General features: G+C 41.6%; 1 protein-coding gene across 4 annotated transcripts in view; it reads right to left on the bottom strand.

Moving 5' to 3' along the window:
• Nucleotides 1-1,630: 1,630 nt before the first annotated feature.
• Nucleotides 1,631-27,819, bottom strand: part of RGS20 (regulator of G protein signaling 20) — a 48,237-nt gene continuing 22,048 nt past the window's right edge. For 2 of the 4 annotated variants that reach the window (XM_034650163.1, XM_011237619.3), the window contains exons 2-5: nt 18,642-18,790; nt 10,642-10,728; nt 5,453-5,687; nt 2,471-2,659 (exon numbers count right to left, since the gene is read on the bottom strand). In XM_034650163.1, the coding sequence (XP_034506054.1) occupies nt 2,471-2,659; nt 5,453-5,687; nt 10,642-10,728; nt 18,642-18,787 (657 nt within the window). In that variant the 5' untranslated portion in view covers nt 18,788-18,790. Of the gene's footprint in view, nt 2,660-5,452; nt 5,688-10,641; nt 10,729-18,641; nt 18,791-20,162; nt 20,751-27,819 lie in introns of those variants that run through there. The other 2 variants (XM_034650164.1, XM_019810270.2) reach the window with 2 other exon arrangements.

The raw sequence follows: 27,819 nt of genomic DNA, 5'->3' as shown, positions 1-27,819 counted from the left end.
ACAGCAATGCTAGCGTTAAGGTACCATTATTATCCCCGTTTGTATAGACGAAGAAACAGGCCCAGAAAGACTGGTACCCACCAACAGGCAGTGAGCAGGAGTCAGTCTGGCTGCAGAGCCCAAACCCTTAGCTGCTGTGCCCCACTGGCTGGGAAGGGAGCGGAGGGAGACGAGGAGAACACGGGGAACAGCGAGAGCAGCACAGAAGACAAGGAAGTAGTGTTTCCGGCGAGGCGTGGTCAGTGTCGAAGCCGCGCAGTCTACCGAGATCTCGGGGGCGTCGGGCTGGGCTGGAGGAGACCCCTGCACCGGGGGTGGGCGCGCTGCCCAGGTTCGAGGAGCGCATGCGGAGATGAGCAAATGGAGACAGCAGGAGAGCCAAGTCTGATGAGAAAGGAAGGCGAGCCTGCAGTTACGTGACACAGGCTCGTTTTTAATTGGGGGATCCAAGGAAGCACGTGGTATGGGGAAAACTCAAGGTGAAGCTTAGAGCGTGGGAGCATGCAGGGAGCGGAGTTCCAGGTAAGAGCGTTTAATTGACCACTATGTGCCCCCCACCCCTTCGTTTGCAGCCGTATCCCCACTTTCTTACATGAACCGAGAAGGCAAATCCTAAATTTTCTTTGGGAACTCTTGTTTCTCCTTCCACTGTGGCAAGGATTTACCCTCCGCTCTTTTCACGCTATAACTCTATCGGCAATCTTACTCATCTGTGTTGAAAAATCCCAAATACTCCAGCCTAAAATCTCGACCACTCAGGTCCCTCTGTCCAACTGAGGTCTTGACACCTTTTATCTTACAGTCGCTTCATGCGCTGCACATTTACAACGACTCATCTGGGGTTGGTTCAGTTACAACCCTTTCCCTACACCTCCACCCCAACACCCCCCCATCCCCTGCCAAAATCTTCTGTAGCCCCTCAAGACTTCTCTAGCTCAGTTCCTCCCTGTTCTAGTACTTGCTACAGTATACGGTAGCTACTATAGACACCTGTCGTCCTTACTTAAATGTAAACCAGAGGGCAAGAGTTTATGCCTCAATCACAGGTCCTTTGTCTAGTGAAAAAATGAGGCTGCAGATTATGGTATCAAAAGCACATGTAAGGCGTTGATGTCTTGAAAAGGAAAGAGCACCTTATTCCCGGGGACTGGACTGAGGGAGGTGAGAACAGCTGCCCATCCGGACAGATTTGTAGGTTACACAGGAAGATGAAGTGGGTGGGGACCCATTTCACCATGAAGTAGGAGGTAAGATGTTGTACTGAGAACGAGGGCAAGGGGCTTAGTCTGGGGCTTGAAGAGCGTAATGAAGAAATCGTCAGGCCAGATGAGGATAACCAGGAGGAAAGAACCCCTCTCCCCCAAGGGTGAAGGCTGCCGTGGGCCCCTGGCACATTTCTAACCCACTACTCAAACTGTTCCAGATTTTGCATGTCTTTCCCATTCACCACAGTGATGGGTTTCTTCAGGATGACTTAGGGATAAACCACCAGTTTTACCTAGAAGCTGTTTAAGTTATCCATTTGCCTACAATTAAAAACAGTGGGATCTAAATTCAGAATGCTAGTCTGGGAGCTAAATGATACCTTGCACGTCTCCCTACTTACTTCATCCTATGGTCCCCAATATTTAACATGTAGAAAAAAAATGGAGATAAAACTCTTGTGCTTTATTTTTTGAGTGAAAATGCCCATATTTCCTTGAATAATAAAAATGAAAATATGCTTATTTGAAAGTTCCAGTATGAACGCGACTAAGTAGCAAATTAAAAATTCAGTCTTTAGGTTGGCAGATTCTGATAATAAAATCATGGTTACTTTTCAACGAAAGAATTTTTCTAAACACTACTTCTCTTACCAAACAGGTGCGACCGATCCACTTAAGAGCACAGTACTTTCCTTAACCATTATAGACACGTGCACATACATACACGGATTCTAAGATAAAAGCGGGATGCCATTTTTATAAGTTGGTGACACTTTATAAAATGGGAATTTGGGTCCTGTGATGGCACTGAGAAGCAAAATATTCAAAACAGCTGGACGGAAGGAAGGAGTAGCTAAGAAACACTTGAACCCCTTTTCCTTGGCAGGAGAGTCATCAGGTAGAAACTGTACTCATGCAAAACAAAGGCAGTCCTGTTGGCTCCAGTGGACACGCATGCCCCAGGCGGGAGTGTCTTCTAGAATGTTCTTTGCCATTGACAACATGCTGTGGTGACCGTAAATGTAAATATACTATCTTTTTTTTAAGACAGCCATACCCCCCTTTTTTTTTTCAAAAGTATCACTACAAGTGGCCGCAGTTTACAATGTGAATATATAGCCTTCTGTAAAAGGAAGCGTCTGCTGATTAAAACAGCCCAAGTATTACTCTAGCAGAAGATACTACTACCTCTAAGTTCCCTGTACTAGATATAGTCCATCAGTTCTTTTATTATTTTATTAATAATAAATATGTTTGATAACATCCTATGCTTCAACTGATTTCTCAGCTAAGGACTGAAGCAGATCTTTATAGAGGGCAGAGTTCATGAACCGGGGATATGAGTCTCTGTGCATTAACGTGTAGATCTGGAGTTGTGCATCATCAAAGATGTGTTGGGATGGCTCCACCATGTTCCTATTGATGACTTCTCTTACTCGGGAGTCCAAGCTGACCTGTCAGCAGAAACACGTAAGAGTGGTATTAGATATATTTCCCTTTGGAAATCCTTGTTCTGTTTTTTAAAAACCCCAAACCAAAGTCATCCAAAAATCTAAATTGCTGAAAAAGAAACTGAACACATAAACAACAGAGGGTTCTCAAATTTCCCCGGTGTCAGAAGGCCCTAGAATGCCTGTTAAACAGATTGCTGGCTGCCAGCTGCAGAGTTTCTGACTTGGGAGGTCAGGGGAGGGGCCTGAAAATGTGTATTTCTCATAAGTTCTAGGTAATGCTGGTGGGGATCACACTGCTTTAGAAAACCACAACATTGTTTTCCTTCTTTAAAGTGATTGTACTGTGTCCTTGACGCCTTGCTAATTTCCTAATAGCATTAGGGCTAAACCCTGGAGGTCCCAGACTAGAGCCAGTCGCAGATTTCTGGGAATGCGTGTCAGGCTGGCTGGTGAATGGACGCTAACCGTGGAAGGGTTAAGAGCACAGGGCCCGTATTTATTTATTTATTTATTTTTGTTAGATTCCATCTATTTATTTGACAGAGAGAGAGACAGCCAGTGAGAGAGGGAACACAGCAGGGAGAGTGGGAGAGTAAGAAGCAGGCTCCCAGTGGAGAAGGGAGCCCAACGCGGGGCTTGATCCCAGGACCCTGGGATCACGCCCTGAGCCAAAGGCAGACACCCAATGACTGAGCCACCCAGGCTCTCCAGAGCCCATGTTTAAATTAACCCAGCTACGTCACTGATTAGTTGTGGGGCCTGGGGCAAAGGAAGCTGCACCCTCACGAACTTCTCCATAAAGGAGATGACGGTGATGGTAGCTGGTGGGGATTTAATGAGAATTTATTTAAAGTGCTTGGAATTCATTAAGCCCTTAGGAGATGTTGGCTCTTCTTTCTCTGATGTTTTGCTCATCCTAGAAAAGGCTGTCTCAGACCAGCCGAATAAAGAGGAGTACAGGCTGCAGAGACGAGCTCACATATTTTCTGTTCTGTGCGAAGAGCCTTAGCCAGACCAGCTCTGCCCTGGGAGGCCATGATAATCCCAATGCTATACAATGCACATGCTACTCTTTATGATAAAACTGAAAATAAGACTAGCTGACCAGTAAAGACTGACTTCAGTGATCTATCTTTCCAGATGCATATACCCACTTTCCTCCTGGAAAGCCCCTTGTGCCCCCTCACAGGTAACTCAATACATTTGACCTTGAACAACATGGGTTTGAATTGCATGGGTCCACTTATAGTGGATTTTTTTTTTTTAAATAAACATCAAGTACCGTAAGTGCATTTTTCTCTTACCATTTCGAGTAACAATTTCTTTTCTGTAACTTTATTGTAAGAATACAGTATAAAATACATATACAAAGCACATGTTAACAGACTGTTTATGTTGTCAGGCTTCTAGTCAACAGTAGGCTCTTAGTAGTTAAGTTTTCAGGGAGTCAAAGTTATATGTAGATTATTGAGTGTGTGGGGTCAGTGCCCCCAATCCCCTGTTGTTCAAGGGCCAACTCTACATTCAACACAGATTGCCAGCATCTCCAGATCTCTTTCTTGGATAGCTTGTGAAGGAAGAGAACTATTTATTTCCATCCAGTTCCAAGTCCTTCTCATCCTTCTTTTTCCCTCTGGCTCTGTAGTCACAAAGTCTTGGGGACCCTGCCTCTTTAACCCTTTTCAGATCTGTCCACCTCGTCCCTCTTCTCTAGCAAGACCCTTGGGGAGGTCACTCACCATTTCCTGCTGGACTGGTTCACTGGCCTCCTACCTGGTCTCCTGTCTCCTGAGTGCCCCTCCAAACCACCCCACTGTTTGGTCAGAGGGCTCTTTCCAAAGTACAAACCCCACTCTGACACTCCAACTTCAGACTGGCACTGACTTGGCCATGCGCTCAGGGTAAGTCCAAAGTTTAAAATTAGTAAGACTTTATGATCTGCTTCCACGAAAACCCTAGTCTACCTTACTGTTCCACTCAAGAATGTAAAGAATTTGGAATTCCACTTGGAATTTAAAGAAAGAAGGAGCTAGGGGCGCCCAGGTGGCGTAGTTGGCGAGCCTCGGACTCTTGGTTTCAGCTCAGCAGGTCATGATCTCAAGGTCGTGAGATTGAGCCCTGTGTCGGGCTCAATGCTTAGTGGGGAATCTGCTGGAGATTCTCTCTCTCTCTCTCTCTCTCTCTCTCTCTCTCTCTCTCTCTCTCTCTCGCTCCCTCTGCCCCTCCCCCCACTCACTCACATGATCACTCTCAAATAAATACATCTTTAAAAAATTAAGAAAGAAGGAGCTCGGTTTTGATATCATCCTGACCCCACAGATTTTAGATTTGAAGGAACAAAAACTGGGGGAAGGAAGCTTGACTGATGCCCCTCTGACAGTCTCTCTTCTCTAAGGGAAGGACACCACAGGGAAAACCTCTGTGGCACATTACCAAGGTTATTTCTATTCAAATAAAAATAGCTCTAAAAATAACTGGTGTTCAGAATAAAAGGATAATTTTATTTAAAGAAACGCTTACAGGGCATGATGTTTTTAAAGTGTTTACAATAAAATGCATAGACTCCCCCTTCTGGAGAATCTGGTGAAAGTCAGAAATACTTTCTCCAGAAAGAGGCCCAAAAGCTTTCACAGATTTCCGGGCCCACTGAGAGCCCGCATGTGGGACCACAGTCAAAGGCATCTGGGTACTACGAGTGCAGGTGGGATCGCCATCTCTGTTTTGGGGTAGCCGTACTGTGCCCTTCGTTTTACCAACGGCCTCCCGGGAGGAAGCCCTTTGAGGGGTACCTACCTCTTTAGGAGAAAGAATAGAAATGTAGTCTTCATAGATTATCCTTGCTTTCTCTTCAATGATGGTTTTATTAGCTTCCTTTTTCAGTTCCTCGCACGCCATCCAGAAAAGCATATTTTCTTCACTGAATTCTGTTCGGAGGAATTCCCGAAAAGCATTCCTTCCCGCCGGAGTGAGCATTACCTTGTCGAAGGACTGAGCCCAGGCGTTGACTTCCTCCAGAGTGGGACTTGGGCTTGGTGGAGACGGAAAGAAATGGGCAAGAGGGAGCCATGTTATCAGTAGTTACTTTGAATTTCCTCACTAGCAAGGGTATATACCCTTTTCCCCTCTGAGAACGAAAATGTGCTCCTCGGCCCTCCTAGGAAGGGAGAGAGCTGTGCTCATTTCTTTACGCCTTTGGCAAAAACACGCAAGTATGATCCTTTCAAATTGTTCAGCTGGAGATGCTCGCAGACTGATTGCTAGAAGAACTGCTAAGAACATACTTGTTTACGTCTCGATGAGTCCTGGCAAAGTTTTAAAATTGTAACAGTAAAGAAAAGTTCTAGAAGCATGCGACCAAGACTTCTCAGTCACCTGTGACAGAAGTACGTCAGACTTCAGCACACTACCTTCCAGAACAGCCATGGGGCTGTGTCTCTTTTGTGGTTTTTAAAACTTGAAAGAGAATTTTAAAGAGCAAGGGAAATGAATATGTTATATAACTGCAAGCTAGAAAGGATGATAAACACACTCACCGTGAGAACCAGCTCGTCACCACCAGCTGCACCTACCGTGGTCCCATGGCCACACCCCACTCTCCTGAGGGAACTGCTGGGCTTGACTTTGGACTCACCCTGGTTTACTTTATTTTTATTTATATGTTAATTATATTGAGGTCAGAAAACATCGTCTGTGCAGCAATGATCCCTATTAAATAATTTCTTTCCCCCTTTCTTCTCATTGTTTTTATGTAGGTAGGGATCCCTGAAGAATATATCCTTCAGTGGTTTTTTTCCCCTTCACTTTATAAAAATGGCTGGCTCTATGTTGTCTTCTGCCACTTGTTTTGGTCACCCAACACTAAGTGTCTAAGATTCGCCCACGTTGGTGTATGTGGCCAGAGTTCCCAAGTACTCAGGATTTATCTCCAACCTTCCATTCTTGTACTGTCCTCTTTTGGTTTTGGTATCCCTGTTGAATTGATTTCTTAGACATCTGGGTAGTTATACAAGACCTGTATAACCTTGGAATGATTAATTCCAGAACTGCTTTATGGAACCAATCTGTAAAACCCATTGGATCTAGTGTTTCTTTTGTAGGAGGGTGTTGTGAGTTAAACAACGTTCCCTAAAAAAGATATGTTGACGTCCTAACTCTAGTACCTCAGATTGTCACTGGATTTGGAAATCGTGTCCTTGTAGATTTAACTAAGTTAAAATTAGGTGATTAAGATGAGCCCTGATCCAGTAGGACTGGTATTTAGATACAAGGGGAATCTGGGGGCGCCTGGGTGGCTCAGTCAGTTAAGCATCTGCCTTGGGCTCAGGTCATGATCCCGGGATTCTGGGATCCAGCCCCGCATCAGGCGCCCTGCTCAGCCGGGAGCCTGCTTCTCCCTCTCCCTCTGCCTGCTACTCCCCCTACTCATGCTCTCTCTCTGTCAAATAAATAAATAAATAAATAAATAAAATCTTAAGAAAAAACAGGGGAGTCTGGAGGCTGAGACAGGCACACCCTGGGATAAGATGGTCCTGTGATTAGGGCGGTATATCTACAAGCCAAGGAATGCCATTAGAGGAGCTCTAAGAGGGGAGGAAGGGATCTCCCATAGAGCCATCAGACAGCATGGCCCTGCTAACACCTTGATTTTGGACTTTTGGCTTCAAGAAAAGTGTAGACTTCTGGCTTCAGAAAAGTAATATTAACAACATAAAGAAAAAAATAATACAGAGGGATCCCATGTGCCATTTGTCCAGTTTCCTCAAGGTGGCATCTTGCAAAACTATAGTACAACTTCACAGTCCTCCAGGACACTTCTGATAGTTGAATTCTGCTCACTTATTTTTGTGAATCCATCTTTGATTGGTTTACACATTTCAGAGACCATTACTTTATATTTTATTGCAGATGATTCTAATATCTGACGTCCTTCGGGCTCTAAATCCAAGCATTGTTTCTGCGGACTGTCATTTGTGGGCTGTGTCCTTTTAGTTTTAGCTTACATTCTGGTTGGTCTTAATCCTTAGAAAACTGAGTCAGGGGCGCCTGGGTGGCACAGCGGTTAAGCGTCTGCCTTTGGCTCAGGGCGTGATCCCAGCATTATGGGATCGAGCCCCACATCAGGCTCTTCTGCTATGAGCCTGCTTCTTCCTCTCCCACTCCCCCTGCTTGTGTACCCTCTCTCCCTGGCTGTCTCTATCTCTGTCAAATAAATAAATAAAATCTTAAAAAAAAAAAAAAGAAAAAAGAAAACTAAGAGTCAAAATTGTGGATATTTTCGTCTTTTTGCAGAGGTCATGTGTTGGCTTCTTCTGAGATCTAGAAGGTGTTACTGACCCATGACCACTTGCGCTTAATCTGGGATCTCAGTTTCAACACCACGTCCCCACCCTGCTCTGCCCTTGTTCTCAGAGAAAACCCTTCTTTCCCGTGCTTAGTAGTCACTACTCAGGGTTTTGCTTATCTTTTTATTTGGTTTGGTTTTTCAGGTACTTTGTCATTTTCCTTTCTAGGAGTCCAGTGATGCAAAAATTTTAGAATAATGCAAAATCTGTTATTTTGCATTGGGAAGGCCCTCCGATTATCTACTCTGCCACACAGCCAAAAGTTACTTAAAAGGTTAATTAAATTAATTATTCAATTAACTAAATAATTAAATTGGTGGAGTAAAGTATGCTAAATTACGTTCCTTAAATATGAAGATTCAAAAGATACTTTTTTACTCCTGTCAGTTTAAGAAATATATATTAAAGGATGATTCTGAAAAACTTAAAGGCAATTGGTAGTACATCTTTTTAAAATTAAGAGAGAGCAGAGGCACCTGGCTGAGTCACTTGGTAGAGCATGCAACTCTTGATCTCGGGGTTTTGAGTTCGAGCCCCACATTGGGTGTGGAGCCTACTTAAACACACCAACCAACAAACAAATAAATAAAAATATTTAAAATAAGAGCAAGCATATACTTTCCACAGTACCGAAGGACCTAAAAACAAAGAAGGCACAGTTCAAATAGCAAAAACCCAAACCAAAGCCAAACAAACATAGATTAAGGAAGTAATTAGGAGGTATTACAAGGAATCAAAGAATATGCTAGAAGACTAAACTTACCAGTCATCATCAAGATAACTGACCCAATGTCATTGGATTCTATTGCCCCATTTAGAGACAAACTGCTATGGGGCCAAAATCCAATATAATGCTATTTTCAGGAAACATACAAAATATTACAAAATTTAAGAACAAGTAGACAGGTAAAGATATATGAGACAAATGCAAATAAGAATAATATTAATATCTAAATAGAATTGGAAACAAAAGGCATTATGTTGGATAAAGTCATTTCATATTCTGGAATTTGATTGAGAACAAATAATGGCCAACATATATTGAATGCTTGCCGGGCTCACAACAATAGCCACGGTAAACTATTATCCCCATTTTACACACAAGAAAACCGAGGCACAGTGTGGTGTCTCAGTAAAGTGCCCAAGGTCCCACTGGCAGGATGGTTATAGTCAGTCCTCGATGAGGCATTCTGGTTCCAGATATAACAGCCTCAAGGCTTTGGTACAGAATACAACATACCAAAATATATAGGGGAAAGCCCTTTTTAAAAAGGTTTTTTTTTTTTTTTTTGGTAATCTCTACACCCAGCATGGGGCTTGAACTCACAACCCTGAAATCACGAGTCGCATGCTCTTCCAATTCAGCCAGCCAGGTGCCTCAAGATAAAAGCTATCTTAAAAAAAAAAAATTTTTTTTTTAATTTTTAAGATTTTGTTTATTGAGAGAGAGAGAGAAAGAGAGAGAGAGCACGAGCTGGAGGAGGAGCAAAGGGAGAATCAGACTCCCAGCTGAGTAGGGAGTGGGATGCAGGGCTCAATCCCACGACTCCGAGACTGTGACTTGAGCCGAAGGCAGACACTTCATGAACTGAACCACCGAGGCGCCCATTGATAAAAGCTATTTTTAAACAAACTCATAAATTGTGGAATATTTTTAAAAAGTTTTCATTTATTTAATTTTTTTAGTAATCTCTACACCCAACATGGGGCTTGAACTCATGACCCTGAGGTGAAGTCTCATGCTCTTCCAACTGAGCATGCCAGGTGCCCCAAATTGTGGAAGATTTTAATATGCTCCCCAGACTTTGAAAAATCTGGGTAAGGATAAATAAGATAAAGAATGAAAAAGAAACACTTAAGTAACCTTTTAGGCTACTTGGTTTTTTCCCCTCAAAAATAAGCAATTTAATATAAGACCTATTTGAACAATGCTTTTAGGATATTTGTCCAGTATCTGTAATTACATAGGTATAATACCAAGAAAAGGTATTAGAATAGGTAAGTGAAAGTAAGCCAGCTGATAATACAGGAACAAAAAGATAATTTTAAAATCTGATATTATGGAAAGTAATTTATGTGTTTTCTTCCCAACTTTTTTCGAAATACTTAAATTAAGACAACACTACATTAGCAAGAGTATGAATTTATAGTTAAGGAAAAAAGTGGGCATTTAAAACTTTCCTGGAAACCAAACATGTATGTTTCATTATGGTCTTTTATTTTAAAAAAGTCTATGCCTATGAAAATATGATAATGTCATATTTTGTCAGGAAGCATTAATTTCTATTTGTGATTAGCAGGGATGAAATTAATAATGGAACTAATTTTTCTCCCTGTCACATTTTGAACTCTGCAGAGTGGAAATGGGATGCCGCATTATGATTTGATATTATTAAGCTGCAATTAGAGAAACTGTGTTATAATGCCGGAAAATTCAAAACAATAAGGCTGGCATTTCTGTCAATTTAGTGAGCTAAACAATAATGAGATTTACCTTTCTTTTTTTTTTTTAATTTTTTTTATTATGTTAGTCACCATACAGTACATCCCTGGTTTTTGATGTAAAGTTCGATGATTCATTAGTTGCATATAACACCCAGTGCACCATGCAATACGTGCCCTCCTTACTACCCATCTTACCTTTCTTCACAGGTTGGAAGGTCTTCTCGTCGGAGTTCATGGGAGGGCCTCCTGGGTCTCTGTTCTTCTTGGTTTCTAACAGTAAGACTGCATGAAACAAGACATTTACATGTCAGTTGAGATCATTCTGCTTCAAGGACTATTTTAAAGGGAACTCCAGATTACCAAGTGGAATTTCCTTCTTTTCTTGAAAAAAATTGACCCTGACTGGTTTTCTTAGGAAAACCAAAAGTAGGTCACCTGGGTGGCTCAGTCGCTTAAGCATCTGCCTTCAGCTCAGGTCATGATCTCGGGGTCCTGGGATGGAGCCCCGTTGGGCTGCCTACTCAGCAGGGGGCCTGCTTCTCCCTCTCTCTCTGCCTCTGCTCTCCACTCATGCATACTCTTTCTCAAATAAATAAAAAATCTTAAAAAAAAAGAAAACCAAAAGTATGCTAAAATACTAGCAAAATAAATTATAATATTGTGGTCTATACTAGTTGAGGGAGAGTTTACATTTAGATTAATAGTTCTTTTTTTTTAAGATTTTATTTATTTGAGAGAGAGAGAGAGCAAGAGAGCACAAGCAGGGTGAGCAGCAGGCAGAGGGAGAAACAGGTTCCCCACTGAACAAGGAGCCTGATGTGGGACTCGATCCCAGGACCCCGGGATCGTGACCTGAGCCGAAGGCAGACGCTTAGGCGACTGAGCCACCCAGGCTACCCCGATTAATAGTTATTTTCATAAAAACATGTCCGTTAGAAAGTAATAATAAGGTCAGGTTATCAGGGGTGTTTTGGATTTTCATCTCATTTCTGCGCCTTGAAAAAAAGTATACATTCTCTAGTCAAAATGTGTTTGTGTTTCCAGTCAAAATGGAGGTTTTAGATATTTATAGGCACCCATGCAAAAGCGTTAGAGAAAACCAGGAGGGCACACAATCACAATTTACCGTGTCTTTCAGGAGACCTTACATTTCCTCGTATGCATCTGCTACATCTCTTTGTGCTTATTCCAAGTGTTGTGGTGTTACAGCAAACACGATTTTCATCTCATCTCCTAACTGGTTCCTGTTTGCACACATCAAGGCTCTTACTTTCTTAGTAGCTTTACTGAGCATCATTTATATAACACGAAGTTTCCTGTTCCAAGTGTACGATTCAGTACTTTGTAGCATAATCACAAGGCCGTACAACCATCACCATAATCTAACTTCGGAACGTTTTCATCACCCTGAAAGGAAGCCCCAAGGAGCAGCCCCTCCTCACTACACCCTAGTTGACTTCCTGTCTCTGTTGACACGCCTCTCGTGGATGACACAGCACGCGGTCTTTGGTGGCTGCCTTCTTCCACCTGGCATCGTGTTTTTAAGGTTCATTGTAGTGGGTATCAGTACCTCACTCCTTTTTGCAGCTTAATAACATTCCATCGTATGGCTATGTGACAGTTTGTCACCCATCCATCAGCTGGTGGACATTTAGGTTATTTGCACTCTTTGGCTATTACAAATAATTCTGCTGTGCATGGTCATGTGCTAGTTTTTTGTGTGGATGTTTGTTTTTCTTTTGGGTAGACACTTAGGAGCAGAAATGCTTTCCCGTGGTAACTCTATTTTTAAAATGTTGAAGAAACTGTTTTCAAAAGCAGCTGCATTCCTACCAGGAATGCCGGAGGGACCCAGTTTCTCCACATCCTTGTCAACACTTGTTAGTGTCTGTGTTTTTTATTCTCACCATCTCAGGGGGTAGGAGGTGGTATCTCATTGTGGTTTTGACTTACATTTTGCTAATGGCTAACGAGATGGGGTACTTTTTCTTTACCTATTTGTATGTCCTCTTTGGAGACCTGTCTACTCAGAACTTTTGCCTACTTTTATTTTCTAAGTTTACTTTATTTGATTTAATTTATTTTTATTTAAATGTCTTTTTGTAAAAAAAAAAAAAGATTTATCTATTTATTTTAGAGAGAGCGGGGTGGGAGGGGGGGACAGAGAGAGAGGAAGAGAGAATCTCAAGCAGACTTTCCGCTGAGCACAGAGCCCAACTTGGGGCTCTGTCTCACCAGCCTGAGATCATGACCGCAGCCGAAATCAGAGTCAGATGCTCAATTGACTGAGCCACCCAGACGCTCCTCTTTTGCCTACTTTTAAATTGGTTTGTCTTTTTACTTTTGAATTGTAAGAGTTCTTCACGTTCTGAAGGCTATTCTTTTTTTTTTACACTAATTCTATACCTTCTTTGTATTGAATTCTTCTGTGTTTGCATTACTTTAGCAACAATTCTCTTGAGATTTCCAGGTATACTCTCCTACCTTCTGCAGACAGGGAGAGTCTTCCCATATCTCTTCTGATTCTTAGGCCTCAGGTTGTATTCTCTTCTCCCACTGCATCAACTGATAGCTAAAGTGCACAGCAGGGGAGAGCATAGACACCCTTGCCTTGGTCTTGCTTTCAGGAGGAATGCTTTTAGCTCCCCATTAATTTCAAGATGGATTTTTATTCTTGGTTATTTGAGCTTGCTTTATCCGACTATATTGCTCCTGTACCCTTTTCTATCCCTTTTATTATATCTTTCCTTTCTACCATTTTATAAGAGCAATTCAGCCTATTTTTAGCACATTCGCTTTATGGATTTTCAGTAATTGTGTGTGTGTGTGTGTGTGTGCAGCTAGCTGTTTTTCATTAATGCAAAGTCATTAGAAATGCAGGAACTCTTCTAACTTGCTGCTTTCATGATGCCAGTTTCAGTAATTGGTTTCTCGAAACAAAAACTTAAGAGGCATCTGGAGGGCGTTCTTGCTGCAGAAGCATTAATACTACTCGACTTCTTAAGCTTCTTTCGTAAGCAGAAAACATCAGTACACAATGGGTATGAAAAATCAAAGAGAAAAAGAAAGGATGAATTTGACACAAGATTTCTAAGAGAACTGGAAGTTACATTGTGAATTAAATAACACAATCTTTATTTAAGCTTTGACATTTTTTCCATGTCTTTTTTTTAAAAGTAGAAATATTTCTCAATGAGATAATGTGTTCTTAAAAAAGTGAAAAATTTATTTTGTGTCAAGTTTTTAACCTGAGTGTATTGTTATTGTTACAGTAGAACAAGAGAACGTTGCTGAAAGCTAAAATAGTTGCTCACCATGTTTAAGTGCTATTCAGTAAAAGAAGCCCCATGGTTAGATATATTTTGGTAAATTTTTGAGCTACAAAGAGAAAAAAATTCTTCAATCTTCTAGAAAGGAAAAAAGTTTAAGAAATCCAGCATCTGCATGACTTTTTTGATAAAACAAAATGCCAGAAGGCCATGAAGCAGAATTCTGAGAAAGATAATACAAGGTCTTTGAAAACATATTGCCTTTTTCTTTTCTTAAAAATTGCCTCTACTGTGTATTGTCAACATGGATATGTCTCAAAAACGTGCTGAGAAAAAAAAATCAAGGAGATTAAACATTGAAACAGTTAAAGTTTGCTATGTACTTTAAAAAAAAAAGATTTTATTTATTTATTTATTTATTTATTTATTTATTTATTTGAGAGAGAGGGGCAGAGAGGGGCAGAGGGAGAGGGTATAGAGAATTCCAAGCAGACTCCACGCTGAGCGCTGAGCATGAAGCCCGACCTGGGGCTCGATCCCACAATCCTGAGATCATGACCTGAGCCAAAATAAACATTTGGACGCTTAACCAACTGAGCCACCCAGGTGCCCCACAAATTTTTTTTTCCCCTCCAGCACATGCATTTAAATGCTGATGGTATTACATTGAATAACTACACTGCAATATATTTATCCATTCTCTGTTCATGAACTTTAGAGACCTTTTCAATTTTTCTCAATCAGATTAATGCTTCAGTGAATCCTCTCCGACAGGTCTCCTTTTGCCTAGGTGCAAAAGGTGCAAAAAAAACCTAGAGGTTTTTTTAGGGTGGAGTATTATATTTAGAAGCCTATATATTTAGCTTTCACATATCCAATCCTTGTTGGTAGGAGCAAAGCGGATTATGTTTTCTCCTTCATTTCATTTGCTTTTTTTTCTTCTGGCTATTATATTCTTATTCATCTCCTGAAGTTCTTTCTTTATGTGTTCTAGGTTAATGTTCTTTGTTTGTTAAATGCCTTGTAATTATCTTCTCCCAGTATGTTCTATCTGTTCATTATACTTCTGATCTTTTGTTAAACACATTTTAAAAATAGTTTTATTCAGATATAATTTGCACACTGTAAACTCACAATTTAAATGGTAGTAGTCAACGGTTTTAGTATATTCATACCATTGTGCAGCCATCACCATGACTTTAGAACAGTTTATCACTGCAAAATGAAACTGTACACATCAACACCCATTTCCCCTAGGCCTAGGGAACTGCTAATCTACTTCCTGTCTCTGTGAATTTATCTATTCTGGACATTTCACATAAATGGAATCATACAGTATGTGGTCTTTGGTGTCTGTCTTCTTTCACTTAGCATCATCTTTTCAAAGTTCATCCATGTTTTAGGGTTTCAATACTTCACTCCTTTTATGGTCAAATCATATTCGACTCTATGGATATATACCACATTTTGTTCATCCATTCACCAGTTGATGGACATTTGGGTTCCTTCCACTTTTTGGCTGGTATTAATCATACTGCTGTAAATATTCATGTACATGTCTTTGTGTAGAATATGTTTCTATTTTTCTTGTTAGACACATTTTTATATTTTATTGTAGTCAGATTTATGACTTTTTAGAAAGTTGTTCTTCCCAATACCAAGATCAGAAAGATAATATCCTATATTTTATTATTGGCTACTCATATTTAGGCCTTTAAACTAACATCTGGAATTGATCTTGGGTTTGTTTGTTTTTGGTAGGAAGAGATCGGGTTTTGTATGTGCTGCAATATAGGAAAAGAAATATTTTTGTGGATTTGGATACCAGGTGGGGTGACCAACTTTCCTGGTTTGCCTGGGACTCATAGGTTTTCTGGAGCACAGGCCTTTTCAGTGCTAAAACCAAGACAGTCCCAGGCAACTGGGATGAGCTGGTCACCCTAATACCAAGTATCTTGGTATTTATAGAATTATTGATTCTCTCTTTTGTTAATACCACTTTTGTCATATGTTGATCATTCTCTATATTTCTTTTATTGTCTTCCATCAATGGGAAACTATCTGTGATACTTCTGACTAATCAAGAAAACCATTAATTTGGAAAGAAAATGTAATTTTTCTTCTAAGGAAGTCTGAAGTTCTCTGATTTGTCTACCATGAACATGAGAATATTTGTTTACAACCTTGGATTTACACTTTTTAACACAAAATTAAATATGATGTTTTATAGCTATATGGGTCCATGACTGCTACTTGTTTCTCATGACTACCCTCTGGGTTCACTTTTTCTTCCTGAAGCACTCTTTCTTAGTTCTTTTAGGGAGGGTCTGAAGACAGTTAGCTCTGTTGGCCTTTGGATGTCTGAAAATGTCTTGTTTTACCCCCACTCTTGAATTATAGTTTGACTAAGTTTTCCATTGCTTTTCTCCAGTTCTTTGAAGACATTGCTCTATTGTATTCTTTTAATTGAATCATAATGAACATACAATGTTATATTAGTTTCAGGTGTACAATATAACAATTCAACATTGTTTCTCATTGTTCTACTGTCTGTAAAGTCACACACAATATGTGAGGCAGAAGTGTTGGCTCTGATGATGATGTCTAAGCACAGCTCTATAATTTATTCACCATAGTTGGTGTCAGTAGAAGGAGCCTGCTCTGGAAATGGCATGCCACCACCTGCTATGTTCACACCATCAGTCCTGTACAATGTTCAGAGCACAATCTCAGACTCCCGTGTCCCTCTGAGGCAGCAGAAAAGGCAGGGTGATGGGGTCAACAGCAGTCTCCTCTGCACCAGGATATTTCTGCCCATCTCTCAACATCATCTCTAATTATCTCACTGAAACTGATTAGCGGAGTGAAAGACTGGAAGAAGGGCCAAAATGAAATCCCGTCACCACTGGTGGGTGTCCTCCTGATCTAGGGTGGGTCCTGAACACCCACGCATGTAGGGTGTGCCAAGATGGGCCTCTCCTCTGGTTTTCCTGCCGTGTCCTTTAGATTCCTGAAGGCTGAAGCCTTTCCTGGAGTGCCAGACTGCTTGGCTCCTGCCAGCCCCACAGCTCTCATATTCCCACTTGCCATCTGGGGTTTTGCTCTGAACAGGCCAACCACCCACCATCCTGACTCCATCAGTCCTCAGAGTGTTGTATTGCTGGGTCCCATCCACCAGATCGGAACTTCCTGGAAGTTAACACTAGCTCAAATCAATCAAGAGACCAAATTTTCCTGGACATTTAATGTCAGCCTCCACCTGCTTCACCCCAATTATAACAGTCCTGTCACCGTTGTTGATAGCTGTGCTATCACCCGGCCATCTTCTCTACTGGGGAGTGAGGGCTTGGTCCAACTTGTGGTCAAGCCTACATAAATATACAATAATTTAATTGCCTAAAGTTAGGAACACACTTGGTAAGCGCAAGCACTTCTTGTAGTCAAGATTTCAGAAATGCCACCTAACAGTCCCATGATTCCTAGGTGTAAACTCTATACATTTCTCCAGACCTTTGACAGTGACTCAAATGGTCAAGGATATTTTCCATTCTAGTTGTGTATCTCTCTTTCGAAGCAAAGATTTTGCATCTTCTTGTACCAGTAAGTTAGCTTATATTTTTATATTCTTCTGTTAAGCATATGTTTTGACATTTCTCTTTATGGAAACATGAAATTAATAAAAGAAAAGCAGAAGACAAGCTCCCTGTACTTAATCTTGAAGACCCACCTTAAATTCGAACTCTTCTACAAATTAATTAAATAATTAATTAGTTATTTATTTTATTATTAATGTATAATGTATTGTTTGTTTCAGGGGTACAGGTCTGTGATTCATCAGTCCTACACAACACCTAGTGCTCACCACAACACGTACCCTCCCCAGTGTCCGTCACCCAGTCACCCCATATCCCCACCTCCCTCCCCTCCAGCAACCCTCAGTTTGTTTCCTGAGATTAAGAGTCTCTTACGGTTTGCCTCCCTCTCTGGTTTCATCTCGTTTCTTTTTTTTCCTCTCTTCCCCTATGATCCTCTGCCTTGTTTCTTAAATTCCACACATCAGTGAGATCATATCATTGTCTTTCTCTGATTGACTTATTTCACTTAGCATAATACCCTCTAGTTCCATCCACTGGAATGTCATTGCAAATGGCAAGATTTCATTTTTTTGATGGCTGCATAATATACAAAGTCTTAATACCAAGTAGAATGCCTTGATTTCACTGCTTCCTAACCATCTAGTTATTGTTTCTGCCCAAATATTAATATTCGATCACCAATGGCCTTAGACTGTTCTTTAGTTGTTTAACACACTAACCTGATTTCAGGGATTGGAACAGAAGTCCCTTGGGCACTGGGTATTATACGTAACTAATGAATCATTGGACACTACATCAAAAACTAATGATGTACTGTACAGTGGCTAACCGAACGTAATAAAAATTTTAAAAAATAAAAATTTTCAATGGGAAAAAAACCTGATACTCTTTTTTAAAACAGCAGTTTCTCAAGTCCCTTGAGAACTGGAATACAGAGCCCCTTCGTGTGTGTATGTGTGTGTGTGTGTGTGTGTGTGTTGTTTTGTTGTCCTTCACAGATCCCAAATCAGTGTCAGGCATATAGTAGTTGTTTAAAGGGGTGTCTGGGTGGCGCAGTCAGTTAAGCATCCGACTCTTGGTTTTGGCTCAGGTTGTGATCTCAGGGTTGTGAGTTTGAGCCCTATGTTGGGCTCCACATTTAGCATGAAGTCTGCTTGAGATTCTCTCCCCCCCCCCCGCCCCTCCTGCTCATGCTGTCTCTGTCAAATAAATAAGTAAATATTAAAAAAAAAAAACAAAAAACAAGTAGAGAGTTAATCATAAGCTGGCACTACTCAGGGGAACCCTCCGCCAGTCAGGAGCACATGACTGAGAAAAACCCCAACCTTACCAGGAACAGCTGCAGCAGCAGCACCAGCAGAAGCAGCAGGCGTTGGACCCGCGGTCCCCCCCTCCGGGCTGGCCTGGCGTGGAGCCTGTGGTCTCCTGGGCTGCAGGCATCTGCCGTTTCCGCATCTCCGACTGCTCAGATCTCATGAGCTGCAACAGTGCAAGCAAAAGGGGGGCCAGTTACCACCACACACGGCCAGAGAGTCAGTTGTCTGGATCACTGAGAAGACACAATTATGACTCTCTCCAGGTCATTTCTGCAAATTCTGGCAAAATTTATATAGCCAACATTTCATGGCGGTTATCTGCCAAGCACTGTGAATAAAAGGATGAATGGAGGGGGTCCCTGCCCTAAGGCGCTTCCAGTTCAGGAGAGCACTCAGACAAACACTGACATCACCTACACGAGGCCATCGTGGTGACGGCTACGATGAGAGCATTCGGCAGCCCTGATGTCCCCTTTGGGGTGAACTGCCAAGGAGCAGTCCCAGGTGACAGCTGAGTTAGGGATACCCACAAGGCATGACTGTGAGCACCATGGGCCAGAGCGTGCATACGGGAGGAAGCCAGGCCAAGATGGCACCATGCAAACAAGGCAGGAGGACGGAAGTCCTGGGAGGCTGTCGCTTTCTGAGACCCTCTGAGGTTCAAGTCTTAACTCGCTGTGAAACCGTGAAGAAGTTTGGCCACTCCGATATGTGCAAAGGACCTAGATCCCCGCCTGCTACTTAGCGTTGCTCAATTATTCCCAGGAAGCAAGGGAGGGCTGGGGACCATGGCCTGCTCTGACCTGTCCTGCCATCTGCAAGGACAGTCACCCTGGCCTGCCTCAGTGTACAGCAACCCATTGCAAACAAGGTCTATGCCCTTCAACCCATCCTTTTTCTGAGGACCACAAGAATGGCCGAAGGAGAGAAGCATTAAAGCAGCGTTAAGAACGAGAAATTGCCACGTGCACTTTTCCATTTGATACTATCGTTCGATCATTGGTGAAGTAAAAGCAAAAAATACCAAAGCTACATTAAAGAATCTTAAATAAGACTTGGGATTAAATTCCGGATGTGTTCTTCTATCCCAACACTAGATTTATCTCTTCCTACTATTACTGATTCTTATACTCTATTGGACTTTTTTTTTTTAAAGATTTTATTTATTTGACACAGAGAGAGCACCCAAGCAGCGGGAGCGGTAGGCAGAGGGAGAGAAGCAGGCTCTCTGCTGAGCAAGGAGCCCCATGCGGGACTTGATCACGACCGGAACCAAAGGCAGAGGCTTAATCGACTGAGCCACCCAGGTACCCCTGGACTTTGTTTTAATGATTATAGTTTTAGTATATGTTTTATATTGGGTAGGGTAAGTTCACAAACTTAAAAAAAACTTGTTTTTGGCTGTTCGTGTTTTCTCATCCAGTTGAATTTTGGAATCAGCTTTTCAAAGTCCAGAAATAACCACGTTAGGATTTTGAGTAGGACCACATTGAATTTACAGGTCTATTTATGAGACAGGACATCTGTTTGAGTACCTGCCAAATCAGGATGACTCCTCTGGAGCAGCCCTTTTAATTATCCCAGGATGTAGTTCCAGGAGCGTAAGAGAGACGCGGTCAAGTGTTTACTGTCCTTGCATCCACAGCCGGAACGACGCTCACAACTCCCGGCCACAGTGCCCAGCTCGAGCAGTCCAGGACGCCTGCACAGGGGTGGCTGGCTTGTTCAAAGGGTGGAGACAGAGACATTTGTCCAATTCACAGCCACGTTTTATGGGCACCACTGGGAGACAATCTTCTTTTAATGCCCCTGGGGTAGAAACCTGGGGCTCCTCCAGGCATCTGCCGCATTGCAGAGACACAGACTGACGACAGTTTCCCTTCATTCAAGACACTGAGGGGCAAGAACTAGCCCACACAGGCTTCAAACAAAGATGCTGGGCGCAGGAGATGCCCCAAGTGATTATTTTCTAAGAGATACTGATGCAACTTGCCTCATTAAAAAGAAAAAAAATCCCAACAGCTTCCCAGAAGAAGGAAGGATTGTGATGAGGTAACGTCAACGGGTTTCAAGGGACTACATTTCCGACATCTTTCCAACACTGGGTCTTCCCAATCAGTACATGACATATGTGTTCACTGAGAGCCACTCTTCTGTAGATTTTAAAGACTTTCCTCAAACAGGTCTTACATATTTTCGATAGGTTTATTTCTGAGTATTTATGGATCCAGTTTTACTGCTGTTGTAAATACTTTGCTGCTTCAAGTTTCTAAGTAGTTATTTTGGCGTATAGGAAGGCTAAGGGTACCATATCTGGCCTCCCTGCTGAATTCTCTTATTAATTCTGGTAGTCTTTCTACTGATCCTCTTGGGTTTTCTAGGTGGATAATCATACTGTCTATAAATAGTCACGCTTGTCTGTTTACTTTCTGTATCTTTCCAAGTACAAGATCCTTCCTCTCCTTGGTCTTACTTCACTGGCCATGAAGTTCCATAAACATTGAAAAGTAGCAGTACTTGTGGGTGCCTTTGACTTCTTCATGACTTTAACAAGAAGACTGATGGCACTTTACCCATATGTGTGATGTGTGCTGGAGGTTTCTGGGAGAAGATAGTTTTACAGAGTTAAGCATATTTTCTTCTATTAGTTACACAGTACAGAATAAGTTGTGCCTGCTTAACTTATTATTTATTTTACCAGAGATGGAGAGTGTGAGTGGGAGTAGGGGCAGAAGGAGCAGGAGAGGGAATCTCAAGCTGACGCGAGCTCTGAGTGGAGTCTGAGGCTGGGCTCGATTCCAGGACACCAACATCATGACCTGAGCGAAACCAAGAGTCAGCTGCCCAACCGACTGAGCCACCCAGGAGGCACCCCCCCATCTTACTACTTAACATATTTTACTTTGCTTGTACACACCTCATGTTCGTAAATCCCGGGAAGACTTAATGATTTAGGGAGCAAACTCTGAGAGAACATCATAGGGTTGCTCATGACTAAAGATAGCCTTCAGAAATCAAAGGCAAATGACATCAAAGTCTGTTCTCACACATTTTGGTAAAAAGCTCTATTGAGGTGAACAAACATACAGTCTGCACAAACTGTTTAAAGGGTATAATTTGGTGAGGTCTGGCAGGTACATACCTGTGAAACTACCACAACAATCAAGACCACATCATCCACGCAAGCTTCCTCACACCCCTCGGGAGTCCCTCCCTCAGGCCCCTCTCTCTCCTGTTCCTGCCCTCACTCAACAGTCACTGACCTGCTTTCTGCCACCAGATGTTAATTTGCATTTTTAAGAATTTTATACAAATGGAATCTTTTTTGTCTGGCTTCTTTCAGTCAGCATGATTATTTCTCGAAGGTTATGTGTATCAATCATTCATTCTTTTTTTAAATTTCTGAGCTGTATTCCATTGTCTAGATGTATATCATTTGCTTATCCATGTGCCTGTTGCTGGCCTTGCACCTTTTCGATGGCTCCTGAAAGGATTATATATATAAGGCACTGTCTTCTTTTGAACACAGAAGTCTTCTATCAGACAAGATGAGAGGTGCATGTGGCTGACATTGTATTAAAATTTACAGCACTGTAACAGTTGTAATGTTTCTAGTTTGTTCTTCTATATTGAATAATGCTTGATGATTATGGTATTTATTGGATTAGTCATGGTTGCTAACCATTTTCCTCACTTACAATTCCTCCTTTATTTTCTTAGTGTTCCATGTTTCAATTCATCTTTATAGAGTTTCAACTTAGCTTCATCATCTATTTAATTTTTCCTCTGTTTAACATTAGAATTTCTTGTATGATTTCTTGGAAACCTTACACGTGGTTCAGTAATGTTGACATCTTGAATCGTTTAAAACTTTGGATAAACAAGAAATATATGCTATTCCTATAAAATCTATAAGCAACCTATCTCCTCTCAGTTCCAAAATTTCTAAATGAATAGCAATGGTTTTCACTCAATTACTAGGTGTTGGAGTGTTCAGTGGAGGGAGTAGTTAGTCTTGATGATTTATGCCCTGCTGAGCCATGGTGGAATAAGAGAGTGTGAGAAAAGGCAAAAAGTATTGATAAAATCTGAATATTAAATAGTAGCAAAATGTTGATAATTGTTGAAGTTGTGTCTTTAACACATGGACTTTGTTATACTTTCCTCTCTACATTTTTTTTTTTTTTGACAGCAAGGATGCAAGCTGGGGGGAGGGAGAGGGAGAGAGAATCTTAAGCAGGCTCCATGCCCAGCATGGGGCCTGACCCGGGGCTCCTTCTCACGACCCTAAGATCATGACCTGAGCTGAAATCAAGAGTTGGATGTTTAACCAACTGAGCCACCCAGGCGCTCCCTTCCTCTGTACAATTAAGTATGTTTGAAAATTTTAAGTTTTTAAAATGTTGAATTCTATCAGTTAAAAAAATCTATTGAGAATATGAATCTATTAAGAATATGAATTTTCTCCTTTGAATAGTAAACGAAGTAAATTAATGAATTTCTTAATTTTGAATCACCTTTACCTTACTAAGTAAACTCTTCTTGGATCTAAAAGATGGTTATTCTTTTATTATACTGCTGAAATTGATTTGGTGATATTTATAAGGAGTTTTAAAAAATCAATCAATCTATTTTTTAAGAATAAAGATTTATTAATTTATCTGAGAGAGAGAGGGAGAGGGAGGAGGAGGGAAAGAATCTGAAGCAGACTCCACGGAGCCGAGGTGGGGCTTGATCTCACAACCTGGAGATCACGACTTGAGCAGAAACCAAGAGTCGGAGGCCCAGCTAACAAAGCCACCCAGGCAACCCTATCTATCTTTATTAAGAAGTTACTTTTGTCCATCCTGAAGATTTGCAGAATTTGCCAGTAAAATTACTGAAATCTCTCAAGACTGGCTTGTTGACTATGTTTTCAATTTCTTTTTTGATTTGTTCTTTTTCATCTTCTTCCTTTCTTTGAGTCGATATATTTTTCACCTCCTGTAAGAAAAATCCATCCATGTCATCTAGTTTGCAAACGTACTGAAACTCATTATTAATAGCCATCTTATCACTGTCAGAATGCGATGCTTTAAACTGCTGCCTGCTTGTTTAAAAGACAAATGTGTAATTGCTTATGGGATAGGTGCATATTTAGTGTCATGAAATATTTGCAGAGACTTAATTTTTCAATGTGATAGCTAATTAATATGAAGCCTAAAAACATGTATTATAAAGATTTTATTTATTTATTTGACAGAGAGAGAGAGAGCACAAGCAGGGGGAGCGGCAGGCAGAGGGAGAAGCAGGCTCCCTGCTGAGCAAGGAACTACATGCAGGACTTGATCCTAGGACCCCGGGATCATGACCTGAGCCGGAGGCAGAGGCTTAACCGACCGAGCCACCCAGGTGTCCCTAAAAGCATATATTGAATGAATGCTACCTATTTACAAGATTTTTAAAATATGTCATTGGTATGTATTAGCTCAGCTAGTCCTTGCAGACATTGGCATATGATCTGATGAGCCAAACTAGCTTTGTGTATCTTTTTTCCTTTGCCTTCACCGTATCTGTGGGAGAAGCCTGTACACATTTCATTTCCATTTATTCTCTCTAAATAACATGGAATCAGTGCTTCTTTATCATTGCTATTGTTTTGCTCTTCAGGCGAGTGTCTGGCATAGACTGCTGGGCATCACCTCAGTGTCCACTGGGATGTCACATACATAATGCCCCAGTAACTGGCTGCCTTTGCTTCAGAAGTTATATGAATGCAAAACCAACGTCAGTGACCTCAGATGCTTTATTCTATAATTTATGGCATTTAAAGAGCAGCCTGAGGAAATGGGAATAATACAGGTTGGCAATTTATTAAATATTCAGATCTTAACCGAAAGATAATCCTACTCAAACATGGCTTTTCCCCAATTCCTAGGAACCTGGCATTTAAGAGAATTCTTTCAAAGTTCACATAAAAGCCAAGGCAAACTCATAATCTTGATCACACTCTTTTAGTAATTTGGAATCAAAAGCAGTATCTTGTTAGAAAAAAATGTAACTTAACCATAATTAGCTCAGAAAAGTTATTTATTTTCTGGTAAACTTTAACTTTCATTATAGTTTCCTACCTCTGAGAACAGCTATTTTTGAATTACACATTGGGAAAATGATGACATGTAAGTACTGTATGAAAAAATTCTCTCTTAAGGCCTAAGACCTGAGCTCCTATTAGAATCATAGACAAGATCCCAGTGAAGGAGAACCAAGAAACTTAGAGGGCATAAATTCAAAACCTTCCTCAGCAATTCTTTTTTTTTTTTTTTTAAAGATTTTATTTATTTATTTGACAGAGACAGAGACAGCCAGCAAGAGAGGGAACACAAGCAGGGGGAGTGGGAGAGGAAGAAGCAGGCTCATACGGAGGAGCCTGATGTGGGGCTCGATCCCATAACGCCGGGATCACGCCCTGAGCCGAAGGCAGACGCTTAACCACTGTGCCACCCAGGCGCCCCATTCCTCAGCAATTCTTAGAACATGATCTTACCATCAGGGGACAGTTCAGGTCCCTGAAAGTTAAACCAATATATTAAGGAAACTAGAGTAAGGCCAACCTCCCATGAAGGCAACCCAAATCCCAAATCCATTTATACAGCCTCTGAGTTCATTTTTCTTTAACACACTTTGGCTCTTGAAGTATTTTCCCTTTGGGCAGTACTCCATTGTGGATCATGAGTGTATGAAAATTAATAAAGGGAAACCTCACTAAAATGGAGTCGGGAAACCAGAAGGGGGAGCTCTCACCCCTTACCAGTTGATGTCAATTACAGGAAGAACTGCCAATTACAGACCCCCAACAGAAGAATCTCCAACAGGAAAGAATCATCAATTACAGGCCACAACAGGAAAAGATACACATTACATCTCCTCCAAGAAATCAACTACCCCAGCAACTCAGCCAATGAGAAACCCTCATCACCCTGAACTCTTGCTTTTCTCAAATGGACATTTTTTCAAAACAACCCCTCCCCCAGCTTCCTCCTTCTCCATAAAATAACATTACTTTCCTTTGTTGGACTAGCCTATGGGTTTCTGCCGTGGCTTGCCTGTCCTAAGTTGCAATTCTCTGCTATTCTTGAATAAACCTGTTTTTTGCTGGTAATATAAGTTTTATTTTTATCACAGTAAATTTCATGAATTTCTGTTTTCATTTCCATATTCTTTATTTATCTACTTTCTCGAAAACTACTTTGTTTTCTCCTCACCTCTGGCACTAAATTCTTAGTTCATTTATTTTCCATCACTGCTGTTTTCCAATTAATGCATTTTGGGCTACACATTTTTATCCAATTACTGCTTTGATCGTAACTATGAGTTTTGATATATGGAACTACTGTTTAATTCCAAAGAGCTCAGATCAAATTTAAGCTCAGATTTCTTTTTATCCAAGGTTTTTCAGAAGTTTATTTTTAATTTCTTGACTAGCCTGTCATTAGCTTATATATATTTTTTGCACTGATTAGAAAATGTGACCTCTATGACTTTCCCACTTTTGAATATATTGAGATCTGAGGGTAACTTTCTTCAAGGTTTAAAAGGATGTAGCTTTGCTTACCTTTAGTTTTATGTTTTCCAGGATGTTGTGTAAATGAAATCATACAGTATGTAGTCACCTCTAGAATTTTCCATTCATTTTCTGGGATCATAATGTCATTGGGATGCAAGAACCTATTAGCCTGGCCACTTGCCTCACAGCAGAATCATTACTTCCCAAACCAATGGGGTCCCTCTGATTCTTTAAATATTTTGGAAAGATTCTTTAAATTGTAATACAGATAAGAAGGATGTCAACACGTTGAAACATCAAATGTTTCACAAGAAAGGTGATTCATGGGCTCGAGGAGTTGTTACGCAGCCCCCTCACCTGAGATAGAGAAGAGTGGGAATGGGGTGGGCACAGAGCACAGGACGCCTTGCGCCCTCGCCCTCGCTACCCATGAACTCGTCATTCCCACCACACTCTCCGAAAGGTATGTTGCAGAAGTGACGGGTTTGAGTTTTGCCCTTCCTCTGTTTTCACATTGAAGGAGTTACAATGAAGTCCAAACGGGGTGGGAGGAGAAGGCTGAGAACTATTTCTGGTAGTTTATAGCTTCAGTCATTCCAAATATACCGACTCTACTAGGTCGACTACAAATGAGCGTGAGACCCTGCGTGTGACGCTTCCTCTTGCACTACAACGGCACACGCTAACTGTACGTCCTTTCCCGTCATGCCCTGTATCTCTCCCCCGAAAATCTTTTCAAATGGCTGGATCCACACCAGCAACAATCTCCCCTCCTCGGGAGCAGCTTCTGTTCATTTATCTCGCGCTGCTTGCTGAGCTCCCACTGCCAGTGGTGCTGGGCCCATTAGAACGGTGGTGACACTCCAGGAATATTCTCTGTGCTGCCGCCTCAAGAGACTCTCATTTCCTTGTTCTGCAGTAACATTTCTCAGTATTTAGCAGAATTTGCTCCTAATTTTACCCTGCTGTTGATCTTCCTACCATTTAAGTTTCCCCAGCCTGAAACAGCTTTTTCTAACATGATTTTGCCCTGGATGCACGATGAGTTTTCACAGATACCACCTTTAAGTCTATATCCTACACCCCGACCCTGCCCCTTGGCAAGCACAGCCAGAGTGTGCTCAACAGCCACGTGGCAGACGGCTGAATGAGCTCCTGCAGGTGCTGGCCACACTTGTTCTTTGTGCTGGGTGCTCAATTGCGGGGGCAGGGGAGGAAGCCAGGCTCCAGGTCCCTCTCAGAGGGCACCTCACTTCTGAAGAACTGGAGAAATTCAGGTGAACGGGCTGGGGAAAGGGACTGTTCAAAGTCCTTACACAGGTTGGAGGGAGGTACAAATCGGGTGTGATCAGCACTGGGCTTCCAGGCCCCGAAGGAGGTCGCTTCTGAGGGTGTTTGGCTTTCAGGCTGGTTAACCACAGGAAGTCTCTCTCATTCAAGAATCTACACCATGAAGTTTGAAAAACAGACTAGCTGAAATCAGCAGGGCTCATTTCACTCCTGAACTCCCTGGGTTTAGCTACTTAATCTGAAAACACCAACAGGTGAATGCAGCTTTCTCTGAGTCCCAGAGTCCCAGTGTTAACACCAGATCACCTGATGGTAATTAAGTCACAACCAAGCCCACTGCCTGCCCAAGGCTTCCA

The sequence above is a fragment of the Ailuropoda melanoleuca genome, unplaced genomic scaffold, assembly GCF_002007445.2.
Source record: "Ailuropoda melanoleuca isolate Jingjing unplaced genomic scaffold, ASM200744v2 unplaced-scaffold11384, whole genome shotgun sequence".
In the NCBI taxonomy this organism is placed as follows: domain Eukaryota; kingdom Metazoa; phylum Chordata; class Mammalia; order Carnivora; family Ursidae; genus Ailuropoda; species Ailuropoda melanoleuca.
Note: the sequence above shows the minus strand (reverse complement) of the source record. Positions and strands in the feature narration are given on the sequence as shown.